This window comes from Caloenas nicobarica, chromosome 2 (genome assembly GCF_036013445.1).
Source record: "Caloenas nicobarica isolate bCalNic1 chromosome 2, bCalNic1.hap1, whole genome shotgun sequence".
Lineage (NCBI taxonomy): Eukaryota > Metazoa > Chordata > Aves > Columbiformes > Columbidae > Caloenas > Caloenas nicobarica.
The window spans coordinates 83,805,032-83,822,030 of NC_088246.1; the positions used below are offsets into that span (position 1 = coordinate 83,805,032).

The 16,999-nt window shown below is 40.1% G+C and overlaps 1 protein-coding gene across 2 annotated transcripts in view; it reads left to right on the plus strand.

Annotated features, from left to right (window-relative positions):
- The window catches only part of CDH12 (cadherin 12), a 165,458-nt gene that overhangs the window by 118,098 nt on the left and 30,361 nt on the right, over nucleotides 1–16,999 (plus strand). For both annotated transcript variants that reach the window (XM_065630209.1, XM_065630210.1), the window contains one exon: nucleotides 3,129–3,382. In XM_065630209.1, coding sequence (XP_065486281.1) covers nucleotides 3,129–3,382 — 254 coding nt within the window. The remainder of the gene's footprint in view (nucleotides 1–3,128; nucleotides 3,383–16,999) is intronic.

Below are 16,999 nucleotides of genomic sequence, written 5' to 3' on the forward strand. Positions count from 1 at the left end.
ATTGGCTATTAAAACAACAACAAAACCAAAACCAAAACCAAACAAGTCATTCCATTAAAATCTGATCAATTGAAAGAGGTTTCAATAATCTTACAGGTTTTTTTTCTGTAAGATTCAAACATTCTGCTATGTTTGCACCCTTACCAGCATTCCAGATTTTAAATGAAAAAAGGATTGAGCATTGCCAGACATTTATTAAGTTATAGCAAAACATGTTTTGTTTTTGATTTGTGGACTACTCATTTCCTTCACAAATTTTAGGGGTATCTTCTAAAAAAGGAAATAGAAATGCTATTTTAACATCTTTGAAACTCAAATTCCAAAAGATTTTGCTTGAGAGCTAGGCAAATATTCAATTCTTCTGTTTTCAGGCAGACTCTGGGCATATCAGACAAATGCCAAAATTTGAGATATCGATAGCTGTCTATATGTCTCAACTGTTCAAAACTGGGAAGACTAGAACTGGTCAGGAGATTATAGCATGGACTTCCCATAAACATAATACATTAAAACCATACCCTTTTGCTGTATGACATATGTTATACAAAATCTTTTTCTTTTTGAAATTAAATCATAGGTTTACCATTTGCAACATTTCCCATCTTTCCACAGATATTTTACCTGCAGTTTAGCCTCACTTATATTAAAAGGTTAAATTCTGCTATTTTGTCAGAGTCTGTCACAGTTTTTTTTTCTCTGATGATGGCTCAGCACCTTCAGCCTGTCATTTTGAGTGTCATCTGAGCTTTGCATTGGCCACATCTTGTTTAACCATTAACTATATTTATCATAAGACCATTAGAAGGGTTGCTCTGAGGTTATAGCGGGAAAACCACTTTCCTTTTTTGGGCTCAAACTGTCTTTTCAAAAATATACCATAGCATTGCCCCAAAATGCTGGGGGGAGAGAAACACTGCAGCCACTTTAACTGACTTCTGGGTAGCTGTGCAATAAATATGCCAGCATGAGGACACCAATACAGAGAATTGCTTGAAATCTTATTCCTTCCTGTCCATCCCCAAACAAGGACTCTGGTCCCTATGCATCATGAAAGCTGTGACTGGGCACTGGCCAAGGACCGCGATCTGGAGCTGCTGCCTTGAAGAGCAGCTCAGTGAAAGAGTCTGCAAGGACTGCATGGGTTATGGCTCTTTCCATCAGCACATCTATCTGCAAATATACTCATGCATCACAGGAACCGGGTATGAAGGATATATACAAGGTGTGAGTTAAAATTACTGCTTAATCGAGAGCTTAGTTTTCTTGCTTTATCTGTCTTAATCACTTATCTCCAGCTTAGCACTCCACACTTAGATTTTTTCCACTCCAGACTGGTTCTTTAGACTTCAAGCTTTTCCCCTTTTTTTTTTTTTTATAATGTGCTAACTATTTATATAATTAGCTGGAGAAGCGTTTGGGGAAGGGGTTGTTTGTTTCAGGGAAATTTTTTTTGGCAATGTAAAACAGTGAACATGAGTAGTATAGAAACTGAAAAGACAATGTGACAACAATTTGGATAATGAAGCAGCATGTCCATTTGTAGTGAAGTCAACAGCTTAGGGTTTTGCCATTGAGGCACAAGGTCTTCCACACTTAATTTTGTCTCAACCTAAACTTCTTCTTAGATTGTCAGTCCAGTCATGAAGGTGCAACTCATACTGGTTTTTACTGGTAATTTGGTCTGTAGGAGAATGCTTGCATGTGGTAGTGGATTAATAGTATGTGGCTTTCAAGTTTGATTATTTCTGCGGCATATAGACTTGGACAGCTAATTTTGAATCCCCAGCTCAAAAAAGACTGACCATCTAGTCTATTAAAATTATAAAATCTTACATAAGGATTTAAAAACTTTATGCTAGCTGTTCAGCTAATGTAAGTCAAAGTAACTCAATTGATTTTAATGGAACTACTTCAATTTACACCAGCCAGTCATCTGGCCAATTATGTCTTGTTGTGATAAGGACAGAAAATGGCAGAATTTAAATCTATCCTAGCTGTGACAAATGACTGGAAACACTGTGGTAATGATGGCTGGAAAAAAAAAAAAAGTACTGACATTGAAATATTACTTATACACGTGTGATCTTGCTCTCTTTTCGTGATAGCATGTCCTTTCCCGTTAGAAAAATTCCAGCTTGACAATTATAGGCAAAAACCACTAGGTGCCAGTGTTACCCAGGTATCAAGAAAAGACTTTGTCAGTAACATTTAAAAACAACATGAAAACCAATGCAGCTAAGCCCTTTGACTGAAAATGAAGCTTCTCTGTCTTTTCAACTAAATAAGACTGCATAAGAGTTTTTGAGATTATTAGTTTTCTAAAACTGAAGGCACTAAATTGTTATACATTGACATAAACCCACACCAAAGCAATCTGATTGCAGGATGCATTTCCATCAAAAACCCAGATAAGTACACAAAGGCTGCTATGCTGCCTTCAAGACCTTATGGATTACACTTAGAATCATAAGACAGAGTCAAAGTCTGCATTTTTCAGCATACATGCAGTTCAAATACACAGTGTGAATAGCAGTTTACTGCGAAGATTGACATTTTACAGCAAAAGCTTGGTTCAGGTCAAGTTTTAATTCACATTCCAAGCCATAGGTGCAATTTGGCTTGACTCATTGGTATATATCAGAGTTTTCATTTGGGCTCATCTCTACTACTGTCATGGTCCTCTGAAAGCTTTCCCTGCTAAAAAAAAAAATAAATAAATAAAAGGAAATCTCCTGTTTACGGAACTGGATCAGCTAGAGACTGCTGATTGCCTGTTCATGGGAGTTGTGAATGCAAATCTCTGGCTAACCTGCACACAGCTCATTTGCAAGAGATGAATCTCATTCATTTAACTTCAGACACCTACAGTGTAACTGTTTATATCCATGCCAGTCATGCTAATTTTTTTGGTGTGGCCAAACAGTCATTTCCTGGGTATGATTCATCTGGCCTGTATCAGAAACCACCTTATCATGAGATGAGCTGGAAAACAAGCTTAGATGATTAGCTCAGAAACTGAAGTTTACACTGAAGACGTCTTAAGTTATGTCAGATGAATCCTACCAAAATGATTCTGAAATGTTTAACTTTTAGTCAAATCTGATGTTTTGCTTTTGTTCTTTCTACAGCCATTAGACTTTGAAACAAAAAAGGCATACACCTTTAAAGTCGAGGCCTCCAATCTCCATCTTGACCATCGATTTCACTCTGTGGGTCCATTCAAAGATACTGCCACTGTGAAGATAAATGTGTTGGACATGGATGAACCTCCAGTTTTCAGCAAGCCTACGTACACAATGGAGGTTTATGAGGATACACCTGTGGGGACCATTATAGGTGCAGTGACAGCACAAGACCTCGATGCTGGCAGCAGCTCGGTTAGGTAAGAAAGCTTTTCCTCCTTCAATAAGTCTCAAACAACCCAAAGGGCTGCTGACAGTGAGACTCAGTGGCAAAGAGCTTAGTTAGGAGATATAAAATGTTCCAAGTCTGTCACTGTAACATATAACTGTTGCTCTGACAAATATTGAAAAGAGATGCTAGTTTGGGTGGGTAATCTGGAAAACTACATTAAATGCTGACAGCTTCTTATGATAAAGATCTTAGAAATTACCATGCACTGACATGGCTTCAGAGATGGTGTGCTCAGACTAAGGAAATAAAAACATTATTTTGATTGGCGTCTGGGGCTTCCGCATAAGAAGCTCTGAAGTACATAAGTGAAAAAGGAGGTTGTACATGCCACATCTGTGTCACACTTCAATCAATGGCAACAAACACTGCCCCTTTCACAAGAACCACTCACGCTCTATGTCTGGCAAAGAACAAATACTTTGATAAATAACTGCTACATCTGTCTTGGCTAAGGCTGTGGGACTGTGATTGCTGACCAACATGGCTGTGTTCAGCAGACTTCAGCACAAGTAAACTGCTGCCAGACGAACCTCTCATTTACTGGTATAGCTTATTTTCCTGAAATAAAAACGAAAAGGGAGATATTTTACAAAGTTAATATCTTGATTTTGCTGATGTATTTCCAGCCACATTAGAAACTATAAAGTGAGCCAGACTCCTGTACCAGTAAAGAAGCTCCTGTGCAGACATGATCTAAGATGTAAGCACATACTTCCAGTACCAATTCATGCTGGACCTACTTAATTTCAGGAAATAATTTTATTCCCAGGCTTTCATGAGCAACATTACAAACATAATGGTAGTCCTTAATCTTTAAATATTAATGTCTATCAAAAGGGACTATGATGGAATGGGAAAATTCCACTAGTGTCTACCAAGTGCATACACATTCATGCATATTTGACTACAAATTTATTTTGGACTTTTAAATCCACATTTATTAGCTATGTCTATTTTGACTCAGTATTCATATTCTCAAAATGTACAATAAACATGCTAGATGATATGTTGTAATCATACGCAAAAATTTATCATGAAGCGGTAACTGTTTAGCTGTTATTTTGTCAATTCAGTGTTAAATATTGCTTAAAAATATTACTAATTTTGTTTGTTTCATTGCTTTAAAAATATATATAGATATATTCTTCATTCTTTTCTAATATAGAAATGAATTTGTTCATGAATGTGTGACATATTCCTTCCCTGGCAAAGGATCAAAACCTTTACTAACAAGGACTGAAGTGGGAAATTTTTACCTGGTGAAAGCCTGGAAAACTAGCGTCACTGAAGTAAATATTCTGTTGAAAAACATACTCTCTTGCAACCAGATAGCAAATCTTTAATCATATTTTTGAGCAGTTTTTCATATGACAGCAGAACCATTTAAACGTATAACCGCTCCTCAGTGTGCGATTTTTATTTCACAAACCGTCCTACGAGGCTCAAGTGCTTTAGTTACTCATCCTACATTTGCAACTACACAGCAAAAGTCATTGTCTCACGATGGCTTCTCCATACACTGCGCTCACTGTAGTAATGAATCCTAAACCATTTTAAAGTGTCCATGTCGACTGTTTTTAACTCTGAAATCATTATTTGGGTGCCCAAATGCCCATCTACAGCTAAAAGATCAGGAATAAAATACTCTTGCATTTCAGCCTCACTGCTCTACCTGCTGACCCCTTACACTGGCAAACCGCAGAAGCGTCCCCAGGGTCACTTTTTATCAACCAGCTAGTTCATGCTTAGGGAAAAACATGAACGATGTCCCAGTATTACCGATTCTCAGAGACACCTGTTCATACCCAGAAGTCACACATATAGTTCAGCAGACTTTGGAGGAAGATATTTTGCTTTAAATAGAGGGTTGTGTCCCAGTAAGCCGGTTGACATGCTGAGAAGGTTCAGCTGGAAACCTTTCCATACAGCTCTCTTCCAGCATTGTAACATCACTTATTTCTATCAATTTTTGTGTTTCAATCCTGAGATCTCTTCCTTGGCTCTCATTTACCTGAAGATATGTTTGTTTCTATGTATTCAGCTTAATCTTCAACTTTTTGAATTTAATGATAACATTCTTAGAAATTTATTGGAGATATGACCATGGTCTTATGCTCTGGAAGAACCTACTTGTATCCAAATGCTGACTAGTCCAAGCAAAAAAAGAAACTATATGCAGTTGTTAGTTACTGATGTATTAGTGTTCAATATTCCATAAATTTTATTTCCTCTAAAAAAAAAAAAAAATACATGACCAGAAGTTAGAAAATCATAAAAAGTGGCATGTGATTACAACTTCTTAGAGTATCTTAATTAATTATGGTCTTTCAGCTGTTTAAAATCTAGATCGTTTCACAGATATAAGGATGGCTCCATCAATTTCTTCATACTTTAAAGACGGAGTCCAAGCATCTTCTGAGTAAATATGCCCTCTAAACAAACATGGAAAAACAAGCATGTTCTTTGAGGCAACAGCCCATACAATTTGCTGGGTGGCAGTTTCTTTACAAATTCATTCATTTTCTCAGAAATGTTTTCATAGAGCAGTTTAGCCATTAACATGCCCATTACAACAACAATAAAAATCAAGAGTCTGCCAAACAATAGAGACTGGGATAAAAGACCAATCTGCACTGTGTGCAACAGAAGGCAAAACTCTGGAGAACAAAGCAGGCTGGAGCAGCTAACATGAAAGGAACCAGCACTAGTCATAGCAACTAAATCCATGTTATCAGTGGAAAACTTTAGCTCTGTTATGCTAGACACATAAGGAAGGGAAAGATAATAGCTAAGAATGAAGACTGGATTCAGCTGGTAGAAAAAGAAACATTTTGCTGGAAGCCATTAAAAATGTTGAGTTTATATATTTTTCTCTTTCTCAGAGAATCGTAGAACATGGCTGGGGTTGGAAGGGACCTCTGGAGATCATCTAGCCCAATCCATCTGCTAAAGCAGGTTCACCTAGAGCAAATCACACAGGAATGTGTCCAGGCAGGGTTTGAATGTCTCCAGAGGAGACCCCTTAACCTCTCTGGGCAGCCTGTTCCAGTGCTCTGGCACCCTCAAAGGAAAGAAATTTCTCCTCCCATGGTTCAGTCTGTACACATTGCCCCTCATCCTGTCATTGGGCACTACTGAAAAGAATCTGGTCTCATCCTCTTGACACCCACCCTTCAGATATTTATAAGTATTGATAAGATCCCCTCTCAGCCTTCTCTTCTCCAGACTGAACAGACCCAGGTCTCTGAGTCTTTCCTCATAAGGTGCTCCAGACCCCTAATCATCTTTGTAGTCCTCCACTAGACTCCCTGCAGTAATTTCTTGTCCTTCTCAAACTGGGGAGCCCAGAACTGCATGCAGTACTCCAAATACAGCCTCACCAGGGCGGAGTACAGCAGGAGGATAACCTCCCTCAACATACTGGCCATATTTTTCCTAATGCACCCTAGGATAACATTGGCCTCCTTGACCACAAGGGCATATTGCTGACTCATGGTCAACCTGTTGTCAGGCAGAACTTGCAGGTCCTTCTCTGCAGTGCTGCTTTCCAGCAGGTCAACCCTTAACCTGTACTGGTGCCTGGGATCACTCCTTCCCAGGTGCAGGACCCTGTACTTGCCCTGGTTGAATTTCATCTGGTTCTTCTCTGCCAAGTCCTCCAGCCTGTCCAGGTCCCACTGAATGGCAGTGCAGACTCCTGATGTATCAACCACTCCTCTCAGTTTTGTATCATGAGCAAACTTGCTGAGGGTACATTCAGTCTCTTCATCCAGGTCATAGATGAACAGTTCCTGTTACTGGAATCAAGTTTTTGGACAAGTCAGGAAATTTAAAAGGTTTGCTTTGTGGGATGATATTTGCTAGACATGTTAAAATAAAATGGCAAAGAGTGCACCTTCAGTAAGAAGCAGGAAATTAAGCACAAGGAGAAAAGGGGCCGCAGGTATTCAACACCTGCAAGGGTGACTGGCTTTGAAGCTGTTCTGGAACATTACTCCAGTGCACCTGGTTTTAAAACTGTATTAAATCTGGGGTTTATGGGTCTCAGAAGACCTATTTTGTCTATTCCTTTTTTGTCCATAGTGATGCAAGAAATGCTCAGCGTAAATGTTGAGATGAAGCCCTATGTACTTTGTGGCCATTAAAAATCCCAAAGCACTTCTTGAAAAGAACAAATTCTCAGACTCCTCTAGTTTACTATGGTTACAAGTTATCTGGGAATAAAAAAAAAAAAAAAAAAAGCACCTGTGTTTTAGTGTAATTTGTAAATAGATAAATGTTTTTAGTGAAGATCCTTATACGTCTGGTACAAGGAATTTTAAGACTTCCTAAAAATGATTTTTCTATGTGTCCATATGCAGGGATGTCAAACTCATTTTTGGCGGGGGCCATATCAGCTTTGTGATTGCCTTCAAAGGACTGAATGTAATTTTAGGACTGCATAAATGTAGGCTTAGTTACATTTATGCAGTCCCAAAATTACATTCAGCCCTTTGAAGGCAACTGTGAGGCTGATGTGGCCCCCAGTAAAAATGGGTTTGACACCCCTGCCATACAGCATAAATGTTATACGCAGAGCTGTCTAAATAACAAGAAAGGGCAAATGGATGTCAAGACTGCAATACTTTCAATCTTACTGCAATCTGCAATACTTTCTAGGATAGTGAGCTTTATCTAACAGTGTGTGCGAAGATCAACAGCTTCGCACTGACACCTTTGAAGTTATCAGATTTCCTTGGAGGTGATCTTCTGGCATAAAGCATGAAAGGATTTTTGCCCCTGATGTGAACCCCAGGTATGCCTCCAGTTACAACGAGTTTCGTATTCTGTGCCACAACATTGCCCTTCAGATCCTCTCTGCTTGACTCAGGAATTTTGCCTTATGAACCACAAGAACCACTCAAAGCAGAAAAGCTGCGGGGACTGTTCATTTTCCTGTGCAAGCTGAGAGCCATGAAACCGTTACACTGAAGTAAGAAAGAAGTTATGCGTACTAGTGTCATGATTTAACCCCAGATGGCAAATAGGACCACACAGCTGCTTGCTCATTACCCCAAGTGGGATTGAGGAGAGACTTGGAAAGGGAAGAAAAATTCATAGGATGAGATAAGAACAGTTTCATATGATGTCAAAGGAAGATAAAATAATAATAATAACAGAATATGCAAAACAAGTGATGCAGAATGCAATTGCTCACTGCCCATGGCACTGATAGCCTGTTCATTCCTGAGCAGTGGTATTTGCCCCCTTGGCCAGCTCCAATTTATACACCGAGCAAGACATCATATGGTAAGGAATAGCACTTTGGCCACCTTGGATCAGCTGTCCTGGCTTTGGTCCCTCCCAGCTTCTTGTACACCTGGTTGAGGATAGGAAGATGAAAAAGTCTTTAACTACCCTGTAACAATGAAAACATTAGAGTATTATCAATGTTTTTCTCATACTAAATCCAAATCACAGATACTAGAAAGACAATTAACTCTATCCCAGCTGAAACCAGGACAACTAGTCAAAAGTCATTATCTTGGAGACAAGACTGCATATTCTTCCGAAGGAAAAGCCTTATTTATTTCCTGAACTAGTTCACAGTGATGCAGAAACTTAATGGATAGGTTGTGTTTTCCCAGTGCAATAATTTGTCAAGAAAAGATCAAGAAAATACAAATAGTAGGTTTCTTCCTGAATCCTTAAACACTCTATCTTCATGTACCAGCACAAAAAAGATTAATTAAAGGTACGTATGTAACAGGAAAGTGCATGACCTTCCAATCTCATAATTCTTCTGAGTTTTTTTTTATATGTACACTTTTCTTCAAAAAGAAAAATCTCATCCTGTGACATCAAAATGTATCATAGTTACATACATACAGAGAAAGACTGGGACATTTAGTTCCAGTACCTCAGTCCTCTTCATTTAATAATAACAGATAAAGTGATAGCTGCTCTTCTATGTATGGTATCACACTAGAGGACAACAAGATGCTTTGCCAGTTAGTTTTGCACAGACAAAAAATGGTGGGACTCAGGAGTTTTGGTTCCTTTTTAGGTGCTCCGCTTAGTTTTTCACACTTACTACTCTGTTACCTCCTGTCTGTTTCTGTTGCAATTTTAGCTGTACTCCATCCTTTGCCTTTTACTGGAGTTCCACTCTTCTAAAGCACTTTTAAGACCTCCTTTCCAAGTTCTAATTCATCCAGACTAACTGATTCAAATCCCTGCACCAGAACTTCCTGGTTCCTGCTGCGGATCCCTTGCTATCTTTTTAAGTCCTCCTACTAGCCCAGTGTTTTCTTTTATCTCCTATGCCCTGGCAGTCTAATATCAGTCTCTTATTTCACAGTCCCTCTTTTTTTCTCCCACAGCTAGTTTCTTCCTTTTACCTCCTGAACCACATCCCATTATCTTCATTGGCATCCCGCTCTACTGCCTTCCATTCTTCTGATGATGGAAGAAGTCTTTTTGATCTCAGTGGCCTGATGTATTTTTTCTTTTGTTGCAGTTACTTCGATCTTTTTTCTAGAACCACAGAACCTGGCTTTCTATCTCAACATTTTCTCTGAATCCCAAAGGGTATATTTGGCTGACATGTCTGCTCCTTCTTGATAAGCCTCCCAAATTTCCAGTCTCATTTGCCTGAGTGAGCATTCAGCTAGCATATACAGAGCAACATCCCCATCTTTCCACCTTCCAGCAATGCTGGAAATGATAGAGGGCAACAAGCTCCTACTTTCTCCTCCTGTTTCTCCCTGACTTTCTGACTCTTCCTCTATTTTCTTCTCTTGTTCCTATACTTTGTCTTCACGACCTCAGGCAAGCACATCCTCCACTCCATTGCCCACTTAAGTTCCTCCCCACACTATCCCATGTACAACTTTGTTGTTCTCTAGATTTGAATGAGCTGGTTTCCTCCTCAGCAAATGGGTGGTTTAAAGGGAATGAACAAAAAGGTAACTTATCTTCAAACACAAGTCAGAAAAATCATCCTTTTCTGTGTATAAAATGTCTTTCAAAAGGAATTGAGGTTTTTTTTCAGATTAATGAATTCCTGCTTTTCAGCGGAGTCACAGCAACTGACTATATCTTTCTGCTTTACCTTTACCATGAAGTAAGCAAGATGTGTATAACAAATTATTATGGTAATGCCTTCATAGTAATTTAAATTAATATGTTTTATTTCACATTTGAAGTGGATTAGGTGCACACAAGCAGACAGATAACACAAATCAACTGACAAGTGGGTCAGTTGTTTTAATTCAGGGACTGTGGTACCTTGGTTTGAGTGATCAGCTTGGAGCTACTGCAAGTAGTGACTACAAAAAAAAAGTGCAGATTTGTTTTAAGTTCAGTCTTAAATCTATAGATTTAAGGCTGAAGGGATCGCAAACCATTCTTTGGTGGGGAAGGTAAACACGCTATCACTCAGAAGCCCTCTGTGATGTTGCAGCGTGTTCACTGGGAACAGCCAGAGACTTGAGCTGAAAAATCCTTTGTCATTTTGGAGCACATGCAGATTGACTTTTTGACCTGCGTGGGTTTTCACAGGACTAGCAGGAAAATGAAGCAAAGGTAAGTACTTTCTGGCACAAGTCAGAAAGCCTGCTCTAGAAAAGAGTCAGACCTTCTCAAATAAAAGATTGTTAGGATTAATTTGACACGCATACATTTTCTTAGATTGACTCCCGGATGCACTTGCAACATGAAATATTATTTTCTATGTCCAGTAAGTCAAAAGCAACTGAAAACAAAGTTTAAAACTGAGAGAGGCAGTAATCTTTATTTACAGTCAATAATTTATCAATTTACTAAAGCTTGTGAAAAACAGCAAGGGATCTTCAGTTGGCATATCCAATTATATTAAGCTATAAAATGTCAGTCAGGAGTTTAGAATTAAAAGCATGTGTAGATCCAAGAACTTTATGGACTACTGCTTCCAGTGAATGACCCGTTTGTGAGAGAAGTAGATGCTGAAAATCAAGAACTGTTCATTCAGCTCCAGTGCAGAAAAGAACACCTTGATAGTGAAAGCTTTTAAATTAATTGAGAATACCTAAGAAGCCAGAGTGAGAGGAAAGGAACAATATGACCTTAATAGTTCTGGTTTACTTCACAGCACTTATACCACCTGGTGATGTGATTTTACAAAGCCAGTTTGCATCCCAGAGGCACACATGGTAATTTTACTTTAGCTCAAATAATAGTCTTCCTGATTTTTGATCAAGAGCTCTTATTCAAAATTTCTCCAGCAATGCATTTCTCAAGCATTCTAGAAAGCAGTTGTGAGATTAAAACAGAGGTTTAATGTTTGCAGCCATATCACCTCAAGCTGTGAAATTTCAGGGCTTGACTCTGAGAAAATGACTCTGAGAAATATGAAGGGTCAGGACTTAAACATCTAAGAAAAAAAGTATGTGCTACAGGGAAGCATGTTAGTTGGTTATTCTGCACAGTGGTACACAAAGTCAAACCTGGAACCATCTTCCTAGTACAAAACTAAGCTTCCCAACTTCTTTAATGAAAGATCTTATGTCCCTTTTCAGAAGAATAACTATTTCAACCATCACAAACTAGTCAGATTCCAGATCCTTTCAACATGAATTTTCCTTTTAGGTCTGTTGGTAAACATTGGTTTTCCTTTCCTGTCCTAAAATGCTCAAACTTGTGCTCCTGATCTCTTAATCAGTTCTCCCAAGGCTCTGAAGTCCCTCTTGGTTGCCTTCAGATTTCCTGTTGCAACTTCATCACTGTCTACCTGAAAAATCAATAATGGATAATAATCCAAGGGATGTATCAGAGTAGGAAGTTTTCTCTTTTCATCTTTAACACTGGCCCCAAGGAGACAGCAGACTGCCCTAAGGAGTGGGTCCAGTCTACATATTGAGGCTTCTGTTCCCTTCAGAAGGAAGTCTTCTATGACAACAACCTGCCTTTTTTCTTTTTTCTTTATAGCAGCAGTTTTGATGGAGGGTTCAGACTGACTTAACCTCTGTGGCACCTGCAACTTAGTTGAACCACCTTCCTCAATATTGTTGTTTGGTTCCACTTGCACACCCTCCCAGGGAACCTGGGAAGGTGGGGTAGTCACAGCAGAGACCCTCCTTCTGCTCTGAGTGGGAACATGCTGCCATTGCCCCCTATCCTTCAAGTCACTATGTTCCATTGCACAGAGAGGCGAACAGGTCCTCTGCGCCATATGCTCTGGCTACCTTCTGGGCCTGCCTCAGGGAAGGTAGGGTGTGACTCCACTGGTCTATCTCCCTCTTGCACTCTCTGGTACTCCTCAACATATTCACCTCCTCCCTGAGCTCTGTCACTAAGTTCCTCTATCTGGGCACACCTCCCACAGCTGTGCTCACTGCTGCCATCTAGTACTGGTGTAGAGCAGGGCACATCCTGCAGCCCAACACCTGGGTGGCAGCATCTTCCCACAGGGTCTCAGTCTGGGCAGCTGCATCACTTGTGGTGGGTGGAGGTGACCTTAAAGGGGCCATGGCTTTCTGCTAGGTAGATACCACTACTCCCGGGTTGAGCTGACAAAGCTTCTTGGCCCTTCCTGAGCACCCTTCCACAAGAACTGCCCCACGAGCTGCGGCACCTGCTATGTTTGCCTGCTCTGGTCACAGCACTGGGCAGCTTTTCATAACCATGGTCACCATTGTCCTGGCAACACCCAGGTCTCATCAGGGACTCCTGCGAGAGAGACCTGCAAGCTCCTGGTGGGTCTGTTTGCTGCCCTGGCATTCCTCTGCCTCAGAAAAACCCTCTCTGTGCCTAGATTTGCCACTTTACTGCAGACCAGGTCAGCTCCACAGCAGGTCCCCTTGGTGACTGACTATATCGATGCATATAAATACCTGAAGGGAGGGTGCAAAGAGGACAGAGCCAAGCTCTTTTCAGTGGTTCCCAGTGGCAGGACCAAAGGCAGTGGCCACACTGAAACACAAGAGTTCCCTCTGAACATCAGGAAACACTTCTGTCCTGTGAGGATAACTGAGCACTGGCACAGACTGCCTAGAAGAGGTGGTGGAGTCTCCCTCTGTGGAGATACTAGAAAAACACCTAGCCGTGGTCCTGGGCAACTGGCTCGGTGTGGCCCTGCTTGAGCAGGGGTTTTGGACCAGATGGTGCCTTCCAACTTCAACCCTTCTGTGATTCTGCAACTTCCATCTTTCTAAGCTGGAACAGAGAGTGTGGCAAATAACAGCATAAGATCATCTAAGATGGCTGGATGTCGAAAAGAAGCAAAGATAATCTAAATACAATGCTGATGTTCAGTAGGTGCAAACACAAAGAAAATAATTTAAACGACTGCTGTCAGCATTCATGTAAATAATAAGTCTACAGATTTATAATAGCAGATTAATTTAGGCAGTAAATCTGAAAATAATGTGGAGGAAACACAGCACAGGAGAAGAACTGATTTTAGATGCAAATTATGGTACCTGACTGGGCTCAGGTCAGATCATCAGCACGCAGCGGCCAGCCAGGAGGTTCTTACACAGCAACTTTTGCTTGGGGCCCTCATGAAATTGGTAAAACCTTTGAAAAGTTGACTCCATACTTACATGGATCTCTGCAGATTTGAGGTTCCTTTATACATGCAGAGGATTGAGAAGGGGAAATGAAAAAGGAAAATGCAGAAGCTCCTGCAGTGACAGAGCTGTTCTGAATAATCTCTTACTTTATAAACGCTTCACCAAACCTGCTTCAAAGAAACAATGCAGCCTCCAATTCCTGACTTCACTGTTTCCTCTTGCAGATCCAGATGACAATCCAACTGAGTCCCATCTGAGGATCTAAGCAAGAGATAAATCCTCTACTGTGTGCAGCAGTTTTCTCTAGAGTCAGCATGATTGCTATTATTTCTTTTTTCTTTGATTGTCTCAGCATCAGCATTTTGCTTCAGCTTTTTTTCTGGGGAAAAATATGAGATATTTGTTCAGATTTTAGTATCCAAAAGATATAGAACTGAGCTAATGTTTACATGATGCAAAAGCAAAGCAATCAAAGATAATTCATATTGAATTTATGCTTCTAGACCTGCTTTCCTCTATAGCAGCCATGCTACTTATTGCCTTAGTACTTTATCAGAAAATAAAGCATTTCAGGCCAGGCATGGAAACACAGGCCCAGGAAGCATCTCTGTCTTATCCCATAGTGTTTAGGTCACATGCTCTGAAGTACAAAGTAAAGTTTCAACTTCCACTGAGGCTGAATATCTGACAGAATCATCTCATCTGTTTCCTCCCTTTCAGCTTTCTTAAGGGTTGGAGGGGCTCCACTCAGACACATTTGCTCCCTGTCTTTCTATACTCACTCTGTCCATTAATAGAGACACTGATACACATCCAGATGCCCATCTCACCATGCCCTTTCCCCATCTAAAACCAGCAAAGCAGAAGCCCTGCTCTGCTGTTCGTCAAATGTGAGGTGCACCCTCCAGTGCCTCGGTGCTTTAGAGAATGCAGATGGTAGGTCCTTCATGCTATGGGCAGGGTGAAGGTGGAAAGAGCAGACAGCGGGCAGTAGTGCAGAGGGCAAATGTACACCTTTCAAAATCATGGTGAAATGGTGTTCAGGGCCTATAATTTGTGGTGCTAGTAGAGAAAGGGCTCTAGTGCTTGCCCACCACAGCAATATTGACCACTAAGCCTGCAGTGAGGAGGTTAAGTCCAACATGCCTTCTACTGCTGTTTACAGTCCAAACAGCTAAGACTTAAACTACAGAAGAAAGCTTTCCCTCTACCTGGCTGTCTTGCAGTTCTGCTTGCTCAATGAGACAGGAAAAATGATGTTAAAACCAAATAAAAACAATGCATTTTCCAAATGATAGTGGCTTTTGATAAGATATTCAGCTGGTAATAAGAAATGCAGAGCAGACAATGGAGCTGACTGAAGGGTTTCATAACCAAATGAACAAAACCTTTAAATGGAGAGAGGGAAGGAAGCCTGGGAATTTGTAGAGAGGCAGAACTGGCAGTTCGGAAGGGCTGATAGCTGAACTGCAGCACATTTTATTTCTTATATTGCCTAGCGTGTTTTACTAAAATTCTTGTGTAAGATTTATAAGGCTCATGAAAAGTTTAACAGCTTTTCTTGCTTGACTCTGACCCATCATTAGAGTCTGGCTGTCTGCAGTCACTGCTTCCCTGTCAATTAATTCTGCATTGAGGAATGAATTCTCCACTTCTCTAAAGGAGCAAAGTGTAATTTGTTTGCACTGATATTATTCATTCCAGATCAGGTAAGCTACTGACTGCTAAAATCACTAATCTTTCACCCTCCTGATTAAAAACACAGCAGTATGCAGCCATATATGAAGGACTGTGAACCCAGTCATGCAGTATGTAGAAGACTCAAACTGTGTTTTTTCACATGGAAGATCATGTGTTATATGAAAGGCATTAAGATGGTAAGCACAGGACATTCTGACATCCTTCTCCCAAAGTGCAGCAATACCAGCTGTCCTTCTATAAAACATCACTACCTAGTGGAAAAGGGGACAGAGGAGGACAACTTACTTTGGCTTCTATCAAAATAATCCAAAAATTCTCAGCTTTTAAAGCCAAAATATTTTAACAAATACAAAGCTATCCTTCCACCAAAACACCCGATACACTATTTCAGTGGAATGTTCAAAAACACCCAGCTATTACAACAGCTTTACATCAGTACTAAGTACCTTTGAAAAATCTCTACAAAATCTTAAAGAAATATGGCATTTTGCGTAGAATGATCAAAGAAAATTAATTGTAAAACTGTCAGAAATATTTGAACATATCAATAAGTTGGGGGGTTTGTTTATTTTTAAGTTTGGCAAGTGTGATGTGGTATAATATGAAAGAAAATTCTACCACTTACATAATATCACCCAGATAGGCATCTCTAGGTTTTGCTACCTGTGCATAAAACAAGGTCACTAAGACCTTTATACCTACACTCACCTTGTTGTTCTTGTGTTATTATGTGGCAGTAAGGCACTTAGAGCAAGTTAGACCAACTACATTGGCTGCTCATTCTTTGATTGCATCAGAATATGCAACCTTGATATGCTCATTTCAAAGCGTCACCCGTGAGAGGGTGATCGGCATCAGTTCTGCAAGTGCAACTGCCCATTAACCCGATTTGTGAAATAGGTTAGGATAGAAAACAGTGGAAACCAAACTATTTCTTTACAAACTTGCCTGTTTCATTCTAAAAGGAAATCACAGTTGGGAGAACTGTGGGACTCGTACTGGTTTGAAGCAGGGAGGGAGGTGAGAGTAGGAGAGAACCACTTAACTGGAATAGCTGCAGAAGCCCTCCTGGGACTGGGTCTGACTGGGCACATAGGAGAGAGGTTGTTAAGATTTCATGGTAATAGATTGTACTGAATGGTGGTGCTGTTTCCTTTGCACATTTCAGATAGGATTTGGGTTTTGTTTGCTGGGGATTTTTGTTTGTATGCTTGCATTTTTTGTTTGTTTTGTTTTGTTTTGTTTTTCTTCATGCTTAGTACTGCCTCCCTGGAAAAAAATAGTTTAAGCACTTAGATTGTTATGTATCTGCCTACATCCAGCTGGTATCCACAGGATTACCCAAAGAATAA